A 24,661-nucleotide genomic window follows, 5' to 3' on the forward strand; every position below is an offset into this window, starting at 1 on the left:
TCTTTTTCACAGTAAAATGAAATCTAAGAAAATAATTTTTCTTAATATTTTTTTTTCTTTTTAGTACTTTTTTATAAGAAAATGTAGCATTTGGTTATGTTTATTTATTTTTACTCGCTTTTCCTTTCCTTCAAATTTTTTTCTTTTTTTCTTTATGGGAATAAAAAAAGCCTTAAACTAAGTTTGATTATCGGAAAGTTGGAAAAAAATGTGAAGGAAAGAAAAAAAAAAGATTTAAATTTAATAAATTATTTTTATAGGTATATTTTTATCTATTAAAACAAGATTAAGTAATTTAACAACATATAAATTTCAAATTAACTTTAATTAAATGTGATTTTTTTATATAAAACTAAATCTTTAAATTGATAAATGGTAGTTTTTTTTCATTCATTCTTTCATTCGTTCATGTACAGAGTATGTATAGAGGGTAATCACCATTCTAAGAATGGGAAAGAATGATACAAGGAAATAACAACTAATATCCTAATATCTCAATATTCCTAATATCTCAATATTCTTAATATCTCAATTTTCCTAATATCTAAACATTCATAATATCTCAACACTAAATAATATAAGGAAAGAATGATATAAGGAAAACATTCCTAATATCTCAACACTCCCCCTCAAGTTGGTGCATAGATGTCACACATGCCCAACTTGTCTAAAAATTTTGAGAACACTTGACTTGAGACAACTTTGATGAGGATATCGGCCAATTGATCTTCTGATGGAATCTTAGGCAATTCCACAATCTTATCATCCAACTTTTCCTTAATGAAGAATCTATCCACCTCGACATGCTTTGTATGATCATGTTGTACTGGATTATGAGCAATGTCACATGCAGCTTTATTGTCACAAAACAATCGGATTGGTTGCCTAGATAGGTAACCTAAATCCTGTAAGAGGAGTCTTAGCCATAATGTCTCACAAAGTCATAGAGTCATACCTCTAAATTCCGCTTCTGCACTTGAACGAGCGACGACATTCTGCTTCTTACTTTTCCATGTCGCAAGATTACCACCTACAAAGGTAAAGTAACCAGATGTAGATCGTCTATCATTCACTGCACCGACCCAATCAGCATCAGTATATACTTCTATACTCTGATGATTAACATTTTTAGCGAACAAAATTCCCTTCCCAGGAGCATTCTTCAAATACCTCAAAATACGCATGACTGCATTCATATGTTGCTCTCCAGGATTATGCATGTATTGACTCACTACACTCAATGCATAAGCAAGATCTGATCTTGTATGAGCTAAGTACATTAATCTTCCTACAAGTCTCCGGTATCTTCCCTTATCGATTGATACTTGATTAGGTTCAACACACAATTTCAGACCTTCTTCTATTGGTGTATTAACAGGTTGACATCCTGACATTCCAGTCTCCTGTAAAAGATCTAAGGCATACTTTCCTTAAGACAGAAAAATTCCTTCACTTGATCGAGAAACTTCAATCCCAAAAAAGTATTTCAGAGGACCTAGATCTTTCATTTCGAATTCTCTAGATAGATAATTTTGCAGAGTTTTTATTTCTTCAGGATCATTTCCTGTAACTACCATGTCATCCACATATACGATGAGTGCCGTAATCTTACCATGTTGTTTTTTCTGGAACAAAGTGTGATCTGAATTACTTTGACGATAGCCAAAAGCTCTCATTGACTTTGTGAACCTTCCAAACCATGCTCTCGGGGATTGCTTTAACCCATACAATGACTTCTTCAATTTGCACACCTTCTGACATTGCTTTTCTGACACCATGCATCCTGGTGGAAGATCCATATATAATTCTTCAAATAACTCGCCATGCAGAAAGCCATTTTTCACATCGACCTGTTGTAATGGCCAATCTAGGTTTGCAGCTAAAGACAGTAATACTCGAACTGTGTTGATCTTAGCTACAGGTGCAAATGTCTCTGTGTAGTCAATTCCATAAGTTTGAGTGTACCCTTTTGCTACCAGTCTTGCTTTAAATCGTTCAATACTACCATCTGTCTTGTACTTCACAGTATAGATCCAACGACACCCAACTGGCTTCTTTCCTGGTGGACATTCTACGAGTTCCCATGTTTCATTCTTCTGCAATGATTTCATCTCTTCATTCATAGCTGCTTTCCACCTTGGATAAGCTAAGGCTTCCTGCACACTGTTAGGAATAGCTACAGTAGATAATTGATTTACAAATGACTTATTTGATTCAGACAAACGATGGTTAGACACATAGTTGCTCATGGGATATTTGACTTTGGTAGACAATTCAGGTTCATACGTGGGTTTAGGAATACATCTATTATGACGGTGTGGTAACCGTTTCATGGATGGGTCAGGTTCCAAATTAAGAACACCCTCAACAGATGACGATTGGTTTGGTATTTCAGTGAAGACATCTTCGGACCCAAATTGTTGACCACTCATATCCAACTCACCCGCTTCCTGATTCACTAGTTCAGACTGTCCAGATTCATTCTCCTCAGAGATATGATAATCATAATCGAGAGTCTGAATTTCCTTATGGTACTCCCCCTGAAGTTCAGACTCAGATGAAAAATACATCGAATCTTCATGAAACACCACATCCATTGTAATATACATTTGTCGAGTTGGAGGATGGTAACATCGATATCCCTTTTTGTGCAATGCATATCCAACAAACACACATTGCAATGCATGAGAAGTTAACTTGGTGCGTTGGTGTTTGTGTAGATGCACAAATGCCACATAACAAAAAACACGAGGAGGTAGATTTGGGACAGTTGGGGCAACTACGACATTAGTAAGAGTTTGGAGAGGTGTTTGGAAGTTAATTGAGCTGGAAGGTACCCGATTGATCAAGTATGCGGCATATGTGATTGCTTCTCCCCAATAAGATATCGGTGTTTTTGCTGCTATCAAGGAAGCACGAACAACCTCTAACAAGTGCCGATTTTTTTGTTCAGCGACTCCATTTTGCTGGGGTGTATTGGAACAAGTAGTCTGATGAATGATGTCATGTCCTTCCAAATACTTTTGAAGATCAGAACTTTGATATTCTCCACCATTATCACTACGCAGAACCCGAACCTTTGCATTGTACTGAGTTTCAATCATTTTATGAAAATTTTGAAACAATAAGTTCACTTCATCTTTGGTCTTCATCAAACATAACTATGTCATTCTAGTACAATCATTAATAAAAGTAACAAACCAACGTGAGCCACTCAAAGTTGGGACTTTGAATGGGCCCCAAACATCAGAATGTATAACCATAAAAGGAAACGAACTTTTGTTTAAAATTAACGGAAACGAAACACGATGGCTTTTAGCCAATTCACAAATATCACAATGGAAACCAGAAATATCACTTTTTGCAAACAAACTAGGAACCAATTTTTTTAAATAACCAAAGGAAGCATGTCCCATACGTCGATGCCACAACCAAATTTCAGATTTTTTCTTCTCCCCCTCATATCCATCTGCTATCAAGGCTTGTTGCAACTTATTTGAATCCTTTAACTACAAGTCTAAGTAATAGAGTTTTCCCTGCTTAATACCACAACCAATCGTCTGTCTTGTTTGGATGTCCTTAATCACACAAAATTCAGGCCAAAAAATGACAATACAAGATAAGGCTGCAGTGATTTGAGAAACTGACAAAAGATTGTAATCTAAAGATGGAACAACTAAAACAGAATCCAAATTCAAAGTATCAGTAAGAGTTAAGGATTCTTCCCCAATGACTAGGGTTGTGTTACCATTGGCTGTGGAAACAATTTTTTGTGAGGAAGGTCTAAGGAATGAAACCTGTCTAGAATCAAAAGTCGTATGATCTGTAGCACCAGAATCAATTATCCATGCACTATTAATAACAGGTGTAAAAGTATTTAAAAACTTACCACCATGATCTGTAGCGGCTACCAATACTGAGACTTTCTCAGCAACATTAGCCTCTGTTTTTATTTCGGCAACAGTTGCATTCGAGGTTTTCTTGGAATCCTTCTTCCGTTGATCACGATTATTATCATTAATAACAAAGTGTTGATAGCCTAAACATGATCTAAAGGTCCATAGTTCAAACCCTCGGTTCCTCATTGTTTTCATGGTTATACCAAGAGTCGTTGCTTTGAAATTGTGGGATATCCAGACTGGTGGGATCAGTCTTATTGCAGTGAGAGCATTTGAAGGTTGACTTATCAATATTAGGGCTTGTCTTAGGATGGATGATCGCTGTTGGACTACCATAACGACAAAATATCCAGGATTTCAGTTTCATGGCTCTGATACCATCTTCAAATTGATAAATGATAGTTTTTTTTCATTCATTCTTTCATTCGTTTATATACAGAGTATATATAAAAGGTAATCACCATTCTAGGAATGAAAAAGAATGATACAAAGAAATAATGATATAAGGAAATAACAACTAATATCCTAATATCTCAACTTTACTAATATCTCAATATTCTTAATATCTCAACTTTCCTAATATTTAAACATTCCTAATATCTCAACACTAAATATAAGAAAACCATTTGTTTTTATAAATATTTTTTTTCCCTAGGCTTTAGGTCATGTTTGGTTTTTTTGAAAGTATTAAAAAAATTGCTAAAAAAAATGATTTTCTCATTATTTCAAGAAAAATATAAAAAAATAAAATTAAATAAAAACGGATGTATTTTTAAATTATTTAATAATTTTATTGATAGATTAAAATAAATTAAATGAATTTAAAATTAAAAAAAAAACAAGATTTATTGACTTTGATTTTTTTTTTCTTCTACTCTTTATTCTCTTTCTTTACGTTTTCTCACAAATTTTCCTCCCTATTCTCTTTCCTTACATTTTCTTTTAAATTTTCCATAAATTTCCTCTTTATTCTCGATTCTTGCACCTTCTCTTAAGTTTTCAAGACACTTTCCTGGAAACCAATCATGACGAGCATTTTCCTGGAACCAACCATGACCAAAGTAAACTGGGGGAGAGTTTCCTCGAAAGATTCCGTCGACAGGGAACGCCAACTCATTAAGACTTTCCTTATAGGAGACGGTGGGGAAAGACAGACCATTTTTATAGTTTGGACGCCAACGTGAAATGGAAGCCAAATTGAGTTGCAGGTTCGGGTACTCTGACGAGTCTGATCTTAGACTAGACCAACATCATTCAAACCTCGTCATTTGTTAACGCGGATTCCTTCAATAAGTTTTAGCAGCCCCTTATAAAATATGTTTGGTCTCTAAAAGGAGCCGGTTTGCTTTTGTCCGATCAAATTTCAAAATGTTTTTAGTGTTTTTGAAATTAGAAAGAACGAGAATACTTTCTGAATTATTGTCAAATACATTCTGAAATTAATGTTGTAACACTAACAAGTGATGGGAAACCCATCATGGGTCATAATCACAAGGACAAGAAAGCATTAACCTGAGGTCAACTTTTGGTATGGCACACCATCTACCCATATGGTTTCATTTCAACGCAAGCAACGATCTATAATACTCACACTAAACATTAAAAAATAAAATAAAATTAAGGTTGAAAATTATTTTTTATTTTTTATAGAATAAAAATAAATTTTATGTGGTGTTTTATTTTTAATTATTTTATGTATTTATATAATTATTTTTTAAAATAATTTTTAGAAAATAAGTAAAAATAATAAAAAGATATTATTTAAAAATATTTATTTTTTATTTTTAAAAATAAAAAAACAAAAAACATGTTTAATAATTATTAAACATGTTTTTTATGTTTTTATTTCTGAAAAATAAAAACTATTTTTTTAAACAATTACTTTCCCTAAATTACTAATAATAATTTAGTTAAAATATAAAAGTATATTTTTGTATAAAGACATCGCTGAATAAATAAATGTAGGTCTTACAAGCGCGTAACCGCGTGGGGCCACCACTGAGCAAATTTGAAATACCAACTAGTCAAGAAGCGTTATGCCGGAATTGACTCGGGCAATTGGTTCCATTTGCCAAAGAACTAGAAGAGCGGATCTTCTTCTTCGTCTTCCTCATAATTTCGTCTGTTTCGGATCTGAGCGGTAAATTTGTTGTATTCGTATATTACAATAAGATCGAGCGGGCAACGCGGTGGGGGTTTCTGCTTTTTGCTGTGGTAGTTTCTGGGAATGTAAAGCACACTTAGGAGGTGGGAGGCTTTAGAGAATTTTCTTGGTGGTTTCGTTTGGGAGGCGGGGGAAGGGTATATGAATGAGGGAGGAGTGTGGTTGTGCAGGTAGAGAAACAAGTTACAAAAGCGATTACAAGAGCTAGTGATGGAAAGCTATTTGGACGAGAACTTCTCAGGAGTGAAGCCAAAGCATTCGTCGGATGAGGTGTTGCAGAGATGGAGGAATCTTTGCAGTGTTGTCAAGAACCCCAAGCGAAGGTTCCGCTTCACTGCCAACCTCTCCAAGCGTGGCGAGGCGGCTGCTATGCGCCGCACCAATCAGGTCTCCTCTCTAATTCATTACATTTGCCTTTTATTTGTAAATAAGCTCTCCTATTGGAAACCTAAATATTGGACTTGATCTGGAACTTGAATATGGGCATTTATTTTTTGGGAGGCTATGGGTTTTAAATCTCGTTCCTTTCTCAAACCCTTTGTAACATCCGCTCCCAGTTTCTAACATCCTCCTAATCGTTTAGATATTGTGGGCCGCGTGAGAGTCTTAAAACGCGTTCCCAAACCGTTTAGATATTGTCGTTAGCGTGAGAGCCTTAAAACGCGTCTACAAGCAATTTTTTCACCCAATCCCACAACCTTCTCCACTCCATTTTTTTTTTTTTTTTTAATAATAATTGTGAAGTAGAAGGATGCAAAGGTTCAGCTGAACGGAAACGGAAATAGCGAGGATTAGGTTTCATTGAGTTGAGATGAAGATTCAAGATTATCTTGGGCACTAGGAAGTTACCAAAATATTTTGATAAACGTGGTCAAGTTTATCATGCCTCTTTCAAGATCATCTTAAACACTTAAAAACTACCAAAATCTTTTGAGTATTCAAGATTGATGGATGTGCTCAAGAATTAAAAACTACCAAAGCTTTGATTTCTCTCATTTGACTTCAGTTCTTACTTTCTCCCGACATTCCTGGATTTATTGCTCAGTACTTTTATTTGCCCAAGTTGTTTTTCCAATGAACTTTTTAATTCTCAACTTCAGCGAAGAAGGCTTTGCCAACACATAATATCTCTTTTAACATAACTATGAGAATTTGTCCTCTGTATTGTTTAGTGACTAACTCTTTTCTGTATTCATATGTAGGAGAAATTGAGAATTGCGGTATTGGTTTCCAAAGCAGCATTTCAATTTATCCAAGGTGAGCTTCTTCTGAAATCAATTATATCTAATATTTATTATGTTAAAACTTAAAAGGTTCTCCAAATCGATTCCTCTTGGGATATTTGCAGGTGTACCTGTCAGCGACTATGTTGTACCTGAGGAAATCAAAGCTGCAGGTTTTCAGATTTGTGCTGATGAATTGGGATCCATTGTCGAAGGCCATGATGTAAAGAAGCTGAAAATTCATGGTGGGGTAGATGGTATTGCAGAAAAGCTATCCACAAGTACAACCAATGGGCTTACTGCCGACAATAAATTGCTGAATCACAGACAAGAGATTTATGGGATAAATAAATTCACTGAAACTCAAGCTCGAGGCTTCTTGGTATTTGTTTGGGAAGCCCTTCATGACATGACACTCATAATCCTTGCTGTGTGTGCGCTTGTGTCTCTGATAGTTGGCATTGCAATGGAAGGGTGGCCGGTGGGGGCCCATGATGGCCTTGGGATTGTTGCTAGTATCTTGTTGGTTGTGTTAGTCACGGCAACAAGTGATTATCGGCAATCTTTACAGTTTAGGGATTTGGACAAAGAGAAGAAGAAGATCTCCATTCAGGTCACAAGGAATGGATATAGGCACAAAATGTCGATATATGATTTGCTTCCTGGTGATATTGTGCATCTTTCTATTGGAGACCAGGTCCCTGCTGATGGACTTTTTGTTTCAGGATTTTGTGTGTCAATTGATGAATCAAGTTTAACTGGAGAGAGTGAACCGGTAATGGTAAGTGCAGAAAATCCTTTTCTGCTGTCTGGAACTAAGGTTCAAGATGGATCATGCAAGATGATGATTACTACTGTTGGAATGAGAACCCAATGGGGTAAATTGATGGCCACTCTTAGTGAAGGGGGAGATGACGAGACCCCATTGCAAGTTAAATTGAATGGAGTGGCAACGTTTATTGGGAAGATAGGCCTTGTCTTTGCTGTGGTGACATTTGCGGTTCTGGTTCAAGGATTGTTTAACCGTAAACTGGGAGAGGGGACCCACTGGAGTTGGTCAGGAGATGATGCATTGGAAATGTTGGAATTCTTTGCCATTGCTGTTACAATTGTTGTTGTCGCAGTCCCTGAGGGGCTGCCTTTGGCTGTCACATTGAGCCTTGCTTTCGCAATGAAGAAGATGATGAATGACAAGGCACTCGTCCGCCATCTGGCAGCTTGTGAGACGATGGGTTCTGCAACATGTATCTGCAGTGACAAGACTGGGACTCTAACTACTAACCACATGACTGTTGTGAAATCATGCATTTGTATGAATGTGAAGGATGTGGACAGACAGAGCAATGCTTCTAGTTTCTGTTCTGAAATCCCAGATTCTACTGTGAAACTTCTGCTACAATCGATATTTAATAACTCTGGTGGAGAAGTCGTGATTAACAAAGAAGGGAAGCTTGAGATACTGGGATCGCCCACTGATGCTGCTTTGCTGGAGTTTGGATTGTTCCTTGGTGGAGACTTTCAAGGAGAGCGACAAGCACCCAAACTAATTAAGGTTGAGCCATTCAATTCAACAAAGAAGCGAATGGGTGTAGTGCTGGAACTTCCAGAAGGAGGTCTGCGAGCCCATACTAAAGGTGCTTCAGAAATTATTTTGGCTGCCTGTGACAAGATGATCGATTCTAATGGTGAGGTTGTTCCCCTTGATGAAGCATCTATTGACCATCTTAAGGCTACAATCAATCAATTTGCCAGTGAAGCACTTCGAACTCTATGCCTTGCCTATATGGAACTGGAGAATGGGTTTTCCCCCAATGATCCTATTCCTCTTTCGGGATATACCTGTATAGGTATTGTGGGTATCAAAGATCCTGTTCGCCCAGGTGTTAAGGAGTCCGTTGCAATTTGTCGCTCAGCTGGCATTACTGTAAGGATGGTTACAGGTGACAACATAAATACTGCCAAGGCTATTGCTAGAGAATGTGGAATTCTCACTGATGATGGTATAGCCATCGAAGGTCCAGATTTTAGAGAGAAGAGCGAAGAAGAATTGTTTAAACTAATTCCCAAAATTCAGGTCCTTCCTACATCTTTATCTTCAGAGCATGTTGAAACTAGAATACTAAAGTAGTAAGAATTGTTCATCTGATCTGTGAATACAATTTTTTTCCCCTCAATAGGTAATGGCTCGATCTTCACCTTTGGACAAGCATACACTGGTGAAACACTTAAGAACCACATTTGGTGAAGTTGTTGCTGTGACCGGTGATGGAACAAATGATGCACCAGCACTTCATGAGGCAGATATTGGGCTAGCAATGGGCATTGCTGGAACTGAGGTAAGTGTATTATGCCTTTCCTAATACAGCATTGACTGTACTGCTAATTGAAAAAATAGGCACGTGTACCTGCAATGAGCTAGTTGATAAGACTTATGTGGCCGGTTATCTTGATTGAAAAATCAGGGGAATTCATTCCATTATCTTTATTATTTTGGCATCTATTAGAGATGTGTATAGCTTAGATATAAATAAAAGTCATTGCTTGATACAATCTACAAATTCTCATTGTTTGCACTTCCTCCATTGTGAACAGTACCAAATTCTAATTAATTCTGCCCATGAACTTCAGGTGGCTAAAGAGAGTGCTGATGTAATAATCTTGGATGATAATTTCTCCACAATTGCGACTGTGGCCAAATGGGGACGTTCAGTCTACATAAATATTCAAAAATTTGTACAGTTCCAACTTACGGTTAACGTGGTTGCATTAATAGTCAACTTCTCTTCAGCTTGTTTGACAGGTAAGAAGACCCCATCTTGCTTCTTCCATTTCAAAGTTACTTCCTTGTTTTGTCAAATAAACTTCTTCTTTTTTCTCCCTACATTTTTTTTATTCCTTTTTTTTTTCAAACACTTAAGGAAATGCTCCCCTCACGGCTGTTCAGCTTCTGTGGGTCAACATGATCATGGATACACTGGGAGCTCTTGCATTAGCAACCGAGCCACCTACTGATGACTTAATGAAGAGAGCACCAGTTGGAAGAAGAGGAAATTTTATCAGTAATGTCATGTGGAGAAATATCCTAGGCCAGTCCCTATATCAGTTTCTGGTAATATGGTATCTTCAGGTAGAAGGGAAAGCAATATTTCAGCTCAATGGCCCTGATTCTGATCTGATCCTGAATACACTTATTTTCAACTCGTTTGTCTTCTGCCAGGTACTTTTGGAAGTCCTCTTTGTAAACTTTGTTTCAAGCATCTATGTGATAAATGAATGGTAGATTATGATAGGCAAGTTTAGCTTTTTTTTTCATTACAGGTTCTGTTTGGTATTTCAAATTATGATTTAGAATTTATCTTATCACACCCTATGAGTAAATTGACTTTGCCCAAATAAATTCTCATTTAAATGACTAGAGGTTGTGATGTAGAACAACTCTAGGATGGTTGCCTACACTCAAAAGTAGGTGGGTTAGGGTTTTAATTTTAGAGTATAAGAAGAGGAACAAGGAATGAAGCTTATGGTAGAGAAAAAAAAGATGAAAACCTTAAAGTCTCACTAAGACCTTCAAGGAGTTTCACCTAGAAGAAAATCATTGGAGTCTTACCATTGAGGTTTGCAACAATTGCAATGAAAAAAATATAATATTATTAACATCAATCAATTCATCCTTTTGATTTATATCGATGAGCTTTATTTATAGGTTTTTTTAAGAAATCTAAAGTTCATTTGGATTCTAATAACTTATTATGACTCTAATTCTTATTATCTTATAACCTAACTAGCTAATCCTAATTTGACTCAATAGTAATCATAATTTAATTCTAATTAATATTAATTCTAATTTAATTCCAACTAATATTAATCCTAATTTAATTCCAAATAATACTAATCCTACTTTAATTGCAACTAATACAAATTCCCTTTCTTAAAGGACTGAGTTTTCCAAATTTATTATTATCCCTTCCTTCCCATGAGTTGCAAAAGAAACGGAAACATGTTCTTTCACTGTAAAGCATGAAAAGATAATATCGGGGCCCCTGGCCCATTTATCATATTAGGGATAACATTTTTATTTCCATTGTGTTCAATACCAGATAACTCAACAGGCTTAACCTGGGGTATTTTCTGAAAAATATGTTAATTGGGATTGACTTTCAGAAAATTGGAATTCATTACATTTACTATTTACAACTGAATATTCTCACTGGATCTTCTGCTGATTTGTTCCACTCCTTCTTAGGTTCTCAGTTCACCCATCTTCTTGATCACATGAGAGGGCTATTAGATGAAAGCCTTTCCACTAATATGTCTACTAATTTATTTTCTAGTTTTCGACTATTAAACTCTTCTGAGATGTCCTTTCTTAATTCGAGATATCTCAGTTTGTAACCCTGTTGAGGACATCTAACTTATGAAAAGGATCATGGCTTAATTCTGCAGGTTTTCAATGAGATAAGCTCCCGAGAAATGGAGAAAATCAATGTATTCAAAGGCATACTGGATAACTATGTATTTGCTGCTGTTCTCACTTCCACTGTCCTTTTCCAGATCATAATCATCGAGTACCTGGGTACATATGCAAACACATCACCTCTCACTCTATCTCAATGGTTCCTCAGTGTTTTTATTGGGTTCCTAGGCATGCCAATCGCTGCGGCCTTAAAGATGATCCCTGTGGCAAGTCAATGAGTGAGAGATGCTGCTTTTTAAATTTTGTGCCCTTTCCTTGGAACAGGGCTTATTGCATGTGGGTTTAGAAAAACCTCAAAAGGTTGACATGTCATTTTACAAGTTATTGTAAGATTCAACGTTTTCTTTGTTTTTATTAGCTTTTTGTGGAAACCTAAAGAAGAATAGGGCCCTCTGCTTGGCTGCAAGATGTAACTTCAGATGTAACCATTTTATTCTTCAGTAATGGGAAATTCTTTTGTTAAGTTTCTTGTAATTTTATTCTGATACCATTTATCCTGTTTTGTTGTTTATGATTAGTGAAGGAAATTCTTTTGTTAAGTTTCTGGTATTTTGTTCTTGTGGTATTTACTATTTACTCTTCTTTATTCTTGTTTATAACTGCCAGTTCTTATTATTTCTAACTTGTGAATAATGTCTCAGTAGATTGCAATGGTTTTGTTTAGTTAAATGATTCCTAAGAAATGGTCATGGGCATGGAAATTTGTTGAAAATATCAGCGGCCAATTCTAAAAAACAAAATATTTAGTGAGACAAAAATTGATTAAAGAGATGAAAATTCATTAAAATTTATGAAAAATTGATTTTTTTTTTAAGAAATGATAAAATAAATAATATTACACATTAAATATATATATTGTTATGAGAATTGATAGAATTCATAAATTTGTAATATTGGTCAACAAAAAATATGAATTTTAAAACTATTCTCATCAATACTAATGTAGGGATATATTTTGATACCGCCTTTGGTAAAATTTAATATTTATTGTTTAATTATTTAATGATTTAAGTTAATTTTAGATTAAGTTACATTTAAATTATTAACTTAAAACTTATTATTTAATTCTTATTTTAAGTATTAAAATTATTTAATAAAATTAACTTAAAGCTTAATTTAAATTATTAAATTAATATACTTATTATCATAAATTAAAAAGTAAAGGAAGTCAAAATAGTAGTGGAGATCACGAAATATAAAAAAAAATTATAAAAGTAATTAAGATAAATGAGAATAAAAATATAAAATTAAGAATAAATTAATTATTTTTACTTATTATTTAAAGTTATTTTTAACTTTAAGTCATACTTTTAAATTATTTTACTTAATACATTTAATTTGCTTAATGATTTAATTAAATCATTTTAAGTTATTAAGTTTGCTTATGAAACACCCACTAAACATGGCTTTCTAAAATATCACCGTTTCTCCATTCTAGGAAGTGTAATCCCCCTAACACATTATTACATGCTTTCTGCCTTATGTTTCACTACCGAAAGTTGTAGACATTAACTCCATACTTATTCTTCCATCATAGAGGGTCCCTCGGATTCACAAGTATAATTGATCCAAATAGGTTCCAGAAGTGCCCTTGCTTTCTGTAATTTCTGCTTTCCATGTTCATTACCGCTTGGTTCCTCAACTTGTCTCTCAATTTCAGGATAGATGCCTTCCAGAGACGCCAACATCATATCAAGTCCTTGCCACCCTCTATGTTCATGTCCCACTAATTTCACACAGACAAAGTGAAGGAGTCCCAATAACAACCCGAAGTCCTCTCTTTCCAGTGCAACAGCTGAAGCCGTCATGAAAATCTTCCCCACTGCATCTAATATACTGGAGTTTCCTCTCAGCAATAGAGTCATCATTCCTATAAGTTTCTTAAAGGACGAAAGTTTCCCTGGTTCTGAAACTCTTTCAGCCTCCTCATTTGGGCTGATATTAGCAAGCTCATCAAGCTCAATCTTCGCTAAGATTGAGGTCCATGATGGTAATTGGAGTTCACTCTGTTCAGATTCAGTGAATTGTGTTCCTTCTTCTGAAGTTTGTTTCATTATGTGCCTAGCTCCTAATGCCAAAACCAAATCAGGTAGCCATGGCTTAAGAGCAGTAACAAGGCGTACTGCATAAACAGAACCCAAGTATGATTCAACTGAAATGATTAGATCAAGCAGGTAGTTGGCAAGATTGTAAGCTTCTGGTGGAGGTGTTGAAGCTTCATTGGTATTTGCAAGGACTAAATTGAGAAACTTGGCTGTGTAGGTTAAGGAGCTCTTCAGACAGAGAAATGTGCCCCTCAAATCATCGTCATTGAACTGCAATTGGTCCTGAGAATGTTGCCTTATAATGGAGATAGTATATTGGATATAAATTGTTGTGAACTTTAAGAACCTTCCATCGTTAGAAACAAGTCTCATTGTAGCTGCATCAACAATGAACTTGAGCACTGCAGTGAGCATCTTCATCACATTTGATATCCTTTTTGGTTCAGAAAAAGTGGTTCCTACATAAAAGTTAAATAAATATATCAAATTCAGTCATAAAAGAAAGAAGTAAGAAAGATGCAATACAAAATTTTGGACATGAATATATAAAAATGGAAATTTATTTTTAGGAAGGAAAAAGACAGTGCATATGCAGATGGTTGGAAATTAAAAGTTTATTCCTTTATTCCAAGACAATCAGGCTGTTAAAGACAGAGAGTTGATAGATAATGACATCCAAGATGTCTAAAACAGTGGAGACAAAGGTTCCCTTGCGGTTCAAAATAAACTATTGGCATCAAAATGGACAATCAGGAATATATGTGTTAACATGCACAAAGGCATAGCTTCAGTGCTAAAAACATTATGAAGATCCTAACCAAAAAGAAGAAGATATAGAGAGAAATTTTCCACTCCAATATTTTTACTCCATGGCGTGGCCATTAATATCGCCTTTCATTTCACCAAAATAATGTGGTTTGATCTATTCAAAGTACCTAAGCCCTTCAGGCTGTAAAAAATTGGTCTAAGAGTAACATTTTCCTGACTCAAATTAACTTCTAGTTTCTAGACTATAGGGCTCTTCATTAGTACTCTAGATTTGAGCAATGCACATACCTGAAATTCCAATGCAGCAAATATTGGAATAAGAACTCTTGCAAGCTGGAGAAACCCAGTGGTGGATCATAGTGCTCAGGTTGGGATGAGATGAGATGCGCTAAACAAAAATGCATGGAACACGATATGCTGAATTCAATATCATTAGGATAAGGTATAGCACATGGGATATATAAGCAGGAGAAGAAGTTGAGAAGAAAAAGTGTGGGCCCAGGTGGCTATCAGTGGGCCGATTTTTCAGTGATTTGATATTTTGCTTTTGTTTCAAGGTTTAGTGTCAAAAGTGGGGGAAGACTATTTTCAATTTCACGTGTGAGAGGAGATGGGGGACACCGAAGAGAAAAAAATGGGATACAAACTCAAGTAATATTACAGAAGATAGACTCAATGGATATTGTCATCTGCCCATCATGCACCTATATTCTAGTAAGAGTTTGGAATCATTCTTAAAGGTTGGGTGTGTAACTATAGCTTCTTTTATAAGGTTAATTGCTATATGGTACATTGGTATCAGCTTTCCCAAAGATCTAACAGTAGCCGTGACATGAAAAAATGAAATAAGAAGCTTTTCCATTTGAGCTTGTGCATTACCTAGATTTAGAGTAAAAAATACTTCTATCATTCAATTAAATAGTAGCAGTATCTTCTGAGTGCCAATTTAGAAGTGTGAAATTGTGCCCTTCCAACAGTACTTACCACCATCACTTGTGCTAGAAGGATCTGTTTGAGGTTGTGCATGACCTAGATTTAGAGTAAAAAATACTTCTCATCCTATCATTCAATTAAATAGTAATAGTATCTTCTGAGTGCCAGTTTAGAAGTGTGAAATTGTGCCCTTCCAACAATACTTACCACCATCACTTGTGCTACAAGGATCTGTTTGAGGTTCTCTAAGCTTTTGCCGACAAGAATTAGCCGCCTTCTTATGATCCTTCTTACGTTCTGATGGCAGTTTTGAAGACTTTCCTGCATCACCTGCTTGAAATAGTTTCTCTATACAACTGAATAGATGATACATAGTCTGCTCCAAAACTGTCTGCAGAAAAAGAGCAAGAAATAGCAGTTCAAACCTATCAGTAACCATGAAAATATTAGTATACCAACAAAAAACCGTGTAACATTAATATCACTTGCCTCCAGTGATGATGATCTTGAAAAATGAAATCCCTCATTCTTAGCACCCATTGAGCTGATATTTTGAAGAGTCAAATGCAGAGCAAGAGATGAATATGCCAAGATTGGAGTTGTATCCATATGTTCATAATTCATACAATGCACAATGCTGACTTCAGAAATGACCTTTAAAGCGAAGAATGCTGACTCTAGAGTTTTAGACCTTAATGTAGCTATTCGAGTGCCCTCAGACTTAATCAAGTCTATTATTTGCCAAGCTACACCTACAGCATTTGGATAAGCCTCCTCAAATATGGATGTGGACATATTGGGCAATTTTTTTCCACTAACATGCTTCTCTTTAGCTGAAATTTTGAAAGAGGACTTAGTTTTCTTCCGTTTCACTGAAGGAACACATTGCTTTGGCATCTCAGTGCCAAATTTGGTATGGCACCCATAGGCAGCTTTCTGCAAGAGTCTTGTTAGGACATCAAACATATCATCAAACCAATCACAAGACAGCATTAGCTTGTGGACAGACCTCACTTCTTCTTGCCTTTCCGTATTTTCAGATAAACCACTACAATCTGTGACTAGGCCCATGCATTCTTCAACAAACTCAGCGGCATCATCAGGAGAGATGGAGGAAATAATGTTGACTACAGAAGATTGAGCAGGCCCTGTTTCCGCAGCAGTAAACAAGCGCTTCAGTTTTCCACCAGAAAACAACTCTTTAAGGGCAGTTATGTACAATGGCTCAGTCACTAGGTTGTTGCAAAGGTATGCAGCACCAACAAGTAAACTCTCAATCTGATCTCCCTGCAGCTTTTTCGGTGACAGGACCAAACTGATGAAAACTTTGACAAGTTCCAAGAGAGACTTCATAGATGCCCCTTCTGATAGAGCAAATTCACAAAGCCGTGCTCCAGCTTTGGGGGACCTTTTTATAAGTGTGACACAGCGCTTGCATGCTTCTTCAGGAGTCACTTTGGAAGGAAAATATGATGGAATTAAAAGTTTTGTGATTTTCTGAGCAACAGGTGGCTGATCATCTGCAAGTGTTGATAATAATACATCTAAGCCCACGACCTGCAGCAAGAAACAAAGAATAATCAATAACCAATAAGAAGAAGGGCATATAAAATGGCCAAAGCAGATACAAAATTCACATTTTAAGAGAGCATTCTATACCTTATGAAACTGGAAAGTTCGGATATCCCTTAGAAGAAGAAGGAGATCAGCAATAGCAACTCTTACAGAAAGAGCAGGATCCAGAATCAGATGCCCCAGTCTTGGTAGAAGCACTTTAAGAATTTCATGAGATTGGGGATTACCAAGCAAATACATAATACCATTCAATGTAGAAAGCCTGACTTCATTGCATTTATCAGACGACATGTCATCAAAAATTTTGGTGATCATCTTTGTAATGGTTGAAGAAGGAATAATTTCCCAAAACAAATGAAGGATGCGACAGGATCCTTCAACTGCAACGACTCTAATTTCTGGACAATCATCTGAGAGTAATCTCTCCAATAAAAAGAACTGTTTATCAAGCATTGTATCTTTAGTTTCTTTCGTTGCATCAGGATCTTCGAGAGGGAATGAGTCTAAAAGCAAATGCAATGAATTTAACCGAACATTTGAGTTGGCAACCTGCCACAAAAAGCACACGAGTATTGAAGGGTATCTACATATAACAAGTTTGATACACTAAGTAACACAGTTCACTCTCTTATTAAGTGTAATTTCTCCCTTACAGTCTCTGCTGAGGCATCAGAAAGATGCGAGAGAGAGAGAGAAAGAGAGAGATTTTTTAGCAGCAACAATCACAATAAGGGAATATGCAATTGAACAATTACAATAAAGGATATGGGTATTTTTCCTTTTCCTGTATTCTCTTGGTGATCACTACATACCACCTGTGTTCATGGGTTGTAAGTACTTTTCTTTTTCCTTTATCCTCTAGGGAAAGAAATGCAAGAAATATGCAATCAAACAAGGGCATAATACCAAACATATCCTAAGACTGGCATATACATTATCTCATTATAGGCTATACAGCTCATGTCTACTCTCTTCAAAACATCATGGGTGTTATAAGGTAAAGGCGATTAATTACCTGTAGTGACCGAAATATCACAGGCTCAGTCAGTCGAAAAAGAAGTTTCTCGACCCCATTGGTGGTTCTTTGGTTTATGAATCCTCCCAGAACCCTCCTAATGGAGGCAGCCAATGCTCCAGAATTAGCATGTATTGCGCCTTCAATCAACCCCTGCAGAAACCCATTCTCAATTTCATTCCGCGATTCCCCTTCAACATGCTTCCAGGCCTGAAAAACAATATCCCCATATGTCTCCAACATCGACTTCCTCCCAAACGGAATCTGAGATCGAATCATCGCCAATGCTTCTTTTACAAGCTGACGGCTTAACCCGAACATAAAGGCGACGAACTTCCTTCCATCCTCGGTCTTCAGATAGAGGGGCGTAATGACACACCTTATCATCAAAAGCTTCAAATCCTCGATACTCTCATCCTCAAAATCAAACAGCGCAAACGCCTCGCGCAGCATGTACACTCTATGCACATCAACCTTCTTCTTCAGAGTCAACGACCTTGACAGCAAAAACGGGAGAGATTGTGAAATTAGAGTCTCTCTCCCCACCAACCCGTCCTTCCACCACTCCTCACACAAATTCGCAATCTCCGACAACAAAACCGAATCCGACTCAAAGAGAATCAAATTATCGTGCAACACCTGGACTGCCGGCAACAAGTCCGCCGGAGAAAACGTGTTCTTGGGGTGCGAAACGCATAAAAGCGCGATGTGCGAAAGAACCTGAAGATCTTGAAGTACTCCAGATTCGTGATTTTCTTCGACTTCTTCGTCCCTAGTCTTAGCCTGCCTAGAAGATCTCCGGCGACGCTTTGTCGGCGGCGAGGGAGGAGACTTTCCGGAGTCTCGAAGGTTCTGAAAGGAAGCGATGGAGTGAGAAATGGAGTTATGGAGAGAGGGAGGGAGAGAAGAAGAGAGAGGTGAGGAGGGGGTGATGCCATGAATTAAGCTCTTGAGAGAGGCTTTTGCTGACCTCAACCCTAGCTTTGTAGCAGAGGAGAGGAAGGACTCCGGCGACGCTTGGAGAGAGGATCGAAGCCTCTTGTCCATGGGAGGGGTGGTTTGGGAATTTTGATGTTCTCTTCGGCTTCCCCTTTAGAGTGAGTTTTTGAATATGGGAGGAGAGAGGTGAGAGAAGGAGAACGTCACTTGCCGGTGATGCGTTCTGAATGACGGGCCAATTAAAAGTGTGAGTGTGGTGGAGAATGAGGACTTTGAAACGACTTCGACCTCGTCGTTTTACTCTTGTTAAAGCTGTGATTTGCCTGTCTTTTTTAATGGACCGCCAATACCGTATATATATCTTATAAATTTCGAATTCGTTGATGGCGCGCTATTAGTAATTATAGTCGTACCCTCAATCACCCGAATTGAGGATCAAAGAGTTAACGTACATTTAAGCTTGGGTATGGGATGCCGAATCATTAATTTCCAGAAAATACTTGTCTAAAAATGTGATAAATCAGATAGTAATTATTTTCCTAAAAATTAAGGTTATATCTTCCAAAAACGTATCAAGAAAAAAAAATATTATGGTTACGTTTGGCTTCCAGAAAATTTGAGAGAAGATATGAACAAAATAAAAAGCTAAGAAGAGAAAAAAATGAAAATAATAATAATAATAATAATAAGTTTATGTTGTAAAATAAAGTGAGAGAAGAAGAAAGCTAAAAAGAGAGAATAAAATGTTTGAGAAAACTATATTGAATTTTATTAGGGATCCTTCCATTTTATAGGGAGTTATACAAGATATTTATAGATGATCATCCACAAGTTGTCAGTGGTACATAATCTCATATTTTTATGACACCCTCCTTGGATGATCATAAGAATATGTGTCATTAAAATCTTATTAAGAAAAACCTTATGGGAAAAACCCTAGTGAAGGAAAAAAAGTATAATATTCTTTTGGATTACTACAATTGCATCGTTAAAAACCTTGCCAATAAAACTCAATAGGACAAAACCTGGATGAAGGAAAAAATAGTGCAGTGTAGTGATATTCTTATCAATCAGTTCCCCCTCATGTTGACATGATTATATTTTCTCTAGTAGTACATCATAAATATTTTTGAGTCAACGTATTCCAATGAGTTTCTTGAGTATTGCAGTTGACAATGCCTTTGTGGATATATCTACTAAATTGTCACTTGATCTTATTCGTCGAATAACAATTTCATCATTCTTCTGGAGTTAATGAAAGTAAAAGACTTGAACAATATATGCTTAATTCTATCACTCTTAATGTATCATTCTTTAATATGTGCAATGCATGCAACATTATTAACTTGGTAGCATTACCTCTGATGGAGGGTAGTCCGCATGTTTCCATTATTTGCTTGATTGATCTCCACGATATTGTCGTACCACCATATATAAATACATACCTCATTTGAGATCGAACTTTGTGGGGGGTCTGAAAGATAGTTAACATCTACATATTCAAGCAATTAAGATTTTGAACATTCAAAATAACATAGACCCATGTTATTGTCGTACATGATTGACTTTATTCCAATGTCTCTGAGTTGGTGAAGAACTATATCCCATAAGTAAATTAACAAGGAATACAATATATGGTCATGTATAATTTGCAAGATTCATCGGTGCACTAATAATATTGTAATATGGTACTTTTAAACCAAGTAGTTTTTCATTATCTTCTTTAGGACAAAAGAGGTCATTTTTCACTTTAAGTGAATGAACTATCATTAGAGAATTTAATGGATGTGATTAACCCATATGAAAGTGCTTCAAAACTTTCTTAATGTATGTTGATTGATGTACTAAAACTCCATTTGAAAATGCTCGATCTACAAGCCGAGACAAAATTTTGTTTTTCCAAGATCTTTCATCTCAAATTCCCTTTTCAAGTAATTTGTTGTTCTTGTAAGCCCTTCAGGAGTTGGAGTTCCAACAAGATTTAAGTCATCAACATACACTGCAATAATTGCAAATCCGATTTTTGATTTCTTAATGAAGATGCATGGGTATATAGGATTATTCATATACCATTCTTTTAGCAAGTATTCGCTAAGGTGATAGTACCACATGTGTCCAGATTGTTTTAATACATACAAGGATTGTTGTAACTTGATCGAGTACATGCTACGAGACTTTATACAATTTGCTTCAGGCAATTTAAATCCTTCAGGGATTTTCATGTGTATATCATTATCCATGGATCCGTATAAATATGTTGTAATAACATCCATGAGACACATATCTAGTCTTTCTTAGACTATCAAACTAATTAAGAAACGAAATATGATTGCGTCCATGACGGAAGAGTATGTTTTCCCGTGATCAATACCAGGTCTCTACAAGAAACCTTGTGCTTACTAATCGAGCTTTATATCTTATGATCTCATTATTCTCATTGTGTTTTTATACAAATACCCATTTGTACCCAACATGCTTTACATCTTCAGGTGTTTGGACTATAGGCCCAAAAACTTCTCGTTTTGTTAATGAGTTTAACTCTGCTTGCATAGCTTCTTTCCATTTTGGCCAATTATTTTTATGTTAGCATTCTTCCACATTTTGTGGTTCAGGATCTTCATCATTTCTTATGATATTAGAGGTCACTTGGAAAGCGAAAATATTGTTAATAATAATATTATTTTGATCCAATTTTTTTCCCGTGTATACATAACTTATTGAGATTTCACAATTTTCAGGTACCTATAACTTTTCAGGGGCTTCTCGTTCAATATGTGCCTCTTCAAGGACTTCTTATTCAATATGTGCATCTTCAAGGGCTTCTTATTCAATATATGCATATTTAGAGGCTTTCTGCATTATTTGTGCCTCTTCTAGGGCTATAGATTTATTAATTTTAAACTGATAAGTCATTTTGATGGTCTCGTTTAGACTGTTAAGTTTTTCTTGGGTTCTTCTCTTCTGGGGAGTTACATCCTTTAAGCCGACAGGTCTACCACGCTTCAAGCGTATCTTAGATTCATTTTTTAATTGTCCTACATGGACATCAATCCGTGCTGGAGTATTTGCAGCCGAGATATATGTCTTTCAAAATTTCTTTGTATTAATGAATGCATCTGGTAATTGATTTGCAAGATTTTGCAAATAAATAATCTTTTAAACTTCCAATTCATATTGATTGGTACGAGGATCAAGATATGTCAAAGTCAATGCATTCCAAATAATTTCACGTCGTTCTTCTAGAACTAGCTCTTCTCCCCCTAACGGTGAGAAAATTGTCTCATTAAAATGATAATCCACACAATATGTCATTCGACCTTTTAAGTGTATAGGTAGACTAGTCACTAAATAAAAACTTTTGGTTTTATAATGTACATCCATATGACCTTTTACACCGAGGGACCAAGTTGGTCTTACAAGATTCTTCTAGATCTAGCATCGTATAAAGTGTCATTCACATGGAATCAAATACTACTAATGATATGTTATAAGCTATTTTGGAGCCTTTAATCAGGTTTCTATCACCTGATATAGTATTAACATTGTCTATCATGAATGTTGTGCAATTAATGAGACAAAAGTTTCATCAAAGTAACAAGTCATAAAGACTTCATCTTTATAGAATTGAAGAAATATTATCATAGAGAAAGAGTTAAAATCAATGGAAAAATATTAGTCATCGATGATAACTTAATAAGTTTTGTAAAAGCAATGAGAGCATATATAACACAATAAAACAAATATGAAAAGATAATTTAAAATTATATATTTCTTAAATAATCTCACACATTTGATTTTGTAAATGTGAAACAATTTATACATGAAATAACGAGGAAGTATTTCAATAATCAAACTGATTGTAGTGATATATCAATACTTTTATTCAAAATTTTATTATGATCTAAATCAATGTGCAAAAATTAATTTATAAATCAAATTTCAAGAGAACATATCATGATTTAAAGCATCTTGTTGTCTCAAAACTTTGATTGAAATACTACAAATTCATCTGAACATATAAGTAAAGATATAACATAATATATTGAGAACAATAGTTGAACCTATTGTAATTTCAAAATTATTTAGATAATAAAATATTGCATTAATAAAAATACCATATGTGGCAATGTACAATTATATATATTATTTTATATAACTAAAAAATTTTGAATCATAAAAACATGTCTTAAAGAAAATTGACATGCAAAATCAATTTATTAATCATATGATCGAGTCATATATTTCACATGTATCCAAAAAATCTCAATTTTCTAAATCAAAATATTATTGTGTATTAAACAACTAGAATAAAAAAAAAAAATTCCAAACAATCACCTCTAATACAAAAATATCATACTTTCATGCAATCCAAAATTCCACATTTATATGTAAAAAAAATTCTACCAATAACAGTATAACATATAATAATAGGAGTTTATAAAAACTATCAAACACTTACTTGTTTGTATAACTTGATATACATAATATTAATCTTTTGATAATATGTAAATATTATCTATATGTTTGTTATTATAGCTTCATGCTATAATATATTTCATTATAATTTTTGGTATATAAATTTTATAAATTTGTACAAAATTGTTAGTTAACAATTTTGTTTTCTATAGCTTCTAGTTATAAGAAAGTACATATTAACAACTTTGACATAACCTTTGATTAGCACAAAGAATATTAATTTTCTTATTTTCATACTTTCGGGTTATGAATAATAATATTTATATAACTTCTGGTTATATAACAAAATTTTAAAAATGTATCTTTTAGGTACATAGTTGTTCATTGATAATTTTGTTTTGTCTAACTTTTGGTTATACAAGAAAATTATAAATTGTATGCACAGCTTCTCACTATGAAACAATTGTTAATAAAAATTGTTTTCCATAATTCCTATTGTGAAAGATAAGTGAATACAAAAAAAAAAAAAATTAAAAGCCAATATTTTTCATAACTTCAAGTTATGATTATTTTTTTAAAACAAGAAAATATTCAAATTTGTACATAACTTTAGGCTATGAACTATTTATGTATAACTTTTAGTTATACAATATAATTAAAAGAAATTAAAAGTTAATATATTTCATAACCCCAAGTTATAATTATTTTGTAAGAACAAGAAAATATTTAAATTTGTACATAGCTTTAGGTTATGAATTGTTTTTTATATAAATTTATGCATAACTTCAGGTTATGAACTATTCATTTTATAACTTTCGACTATAATATTATTTTGTATAACTTCCAGTTATACTGTATAATTAAAAATAAATAATTAGGGATCACATACATAACTTCTAGTTATTTATTTGTAATTTTGTAATTTTTCTCATAACTTTTGGTTAGAGGGATTACACATATTTTTCATAACTTTTTGGTTATGAATTTACCCTATAATTTATAATTTATCTCATAGCTTCTAGTTATAGGAATTGTACATATTTATGCATTCGAATAAAATAAGTGAAAATAGAGAGTCAAAGGATAATAAAGTAGAAAATCATGATATAAATTTATCATATACCTTTTATGAGAAAGAAGAAAAAAGAGTTTGTTGAATTTTATTAGGGTCCTTCCGTTTTATAAGGAGTTACACAAGATATTTATGAAT

At 34.7% G+C, this 24,661-nt stretch overlaps 2 protein-coding genes across 2 annotated transcripts; one reads left to right on the top strand and one right to left on the bottom strand.

The window, feature by feature from the left end:
• The first annotated feature begins 5,820 nt into the window (after positions 1-5,820).
• On the top strand, positions 5,821-12,223 carry LOC100247373 (Ca2+-transporting ATPase-like). The gene is made up of 7 exons (XM_002284393.5): positions 5,821-6,450; positions 7,266-7,320; positions 7,412-9,360; positions 9,464-9,622; positions 9,915-10,086; positions 10,205-10,503; positions 11,730-12,223. Exons 1-7 carry the CDS (start codon positions 6,274-6,276, stop codon positions 11,976-11,978), a joined length of 3,060 nt encoding a protein of 1,019 aa, XP_002284429.2. The 5' UTR covers positions 5,821-6,273; the 3' UTR covers positions 11,979-12,223.
• A 944-nt stretch (positions 12,224-13,167) lies between these two features.
• On the bottom strand, positions 13,168-19,190 carry LOC100264215 (uncharacterized). The gene is made up of 5 exons (XM_010654409.3): positions 18,097-19,190; positions 17,166-17,630; positions 15,996-17,063; positions 15,714-15,897; positions 13,168-14,263 (listed from the first exon to the last, which is right to left on the bottom strand). The coding sequence occupies exons 1-5, from the start codon at positions 19,141-19,143 to the stop codon at positions 13,281-13,283; spliced, it is 3,747 nt and encodes a 1,248-aa protein (XP_010652711.2). The 5' UTR covers positions 19,144-19,190; the 3' UTR covers positions 13,168-13,280.
• Positions 19,191-24,661: the final 5,471 nt, after the last annotated feature.

Source organism: Vitis vinifera, chromosome 7, assembly GCF_030704535.1.
Source record: "Vitis vinifera cultivar Pinot Noir 40024 chromosome 7, ASM3070453v1".
Taxonomy (NCBI): Eukaryota; Viridiplantae; Streptophyta; class Magnoliopsida; order Vitales; family Vitaceae; genus Vitis; species Vitis vinifera.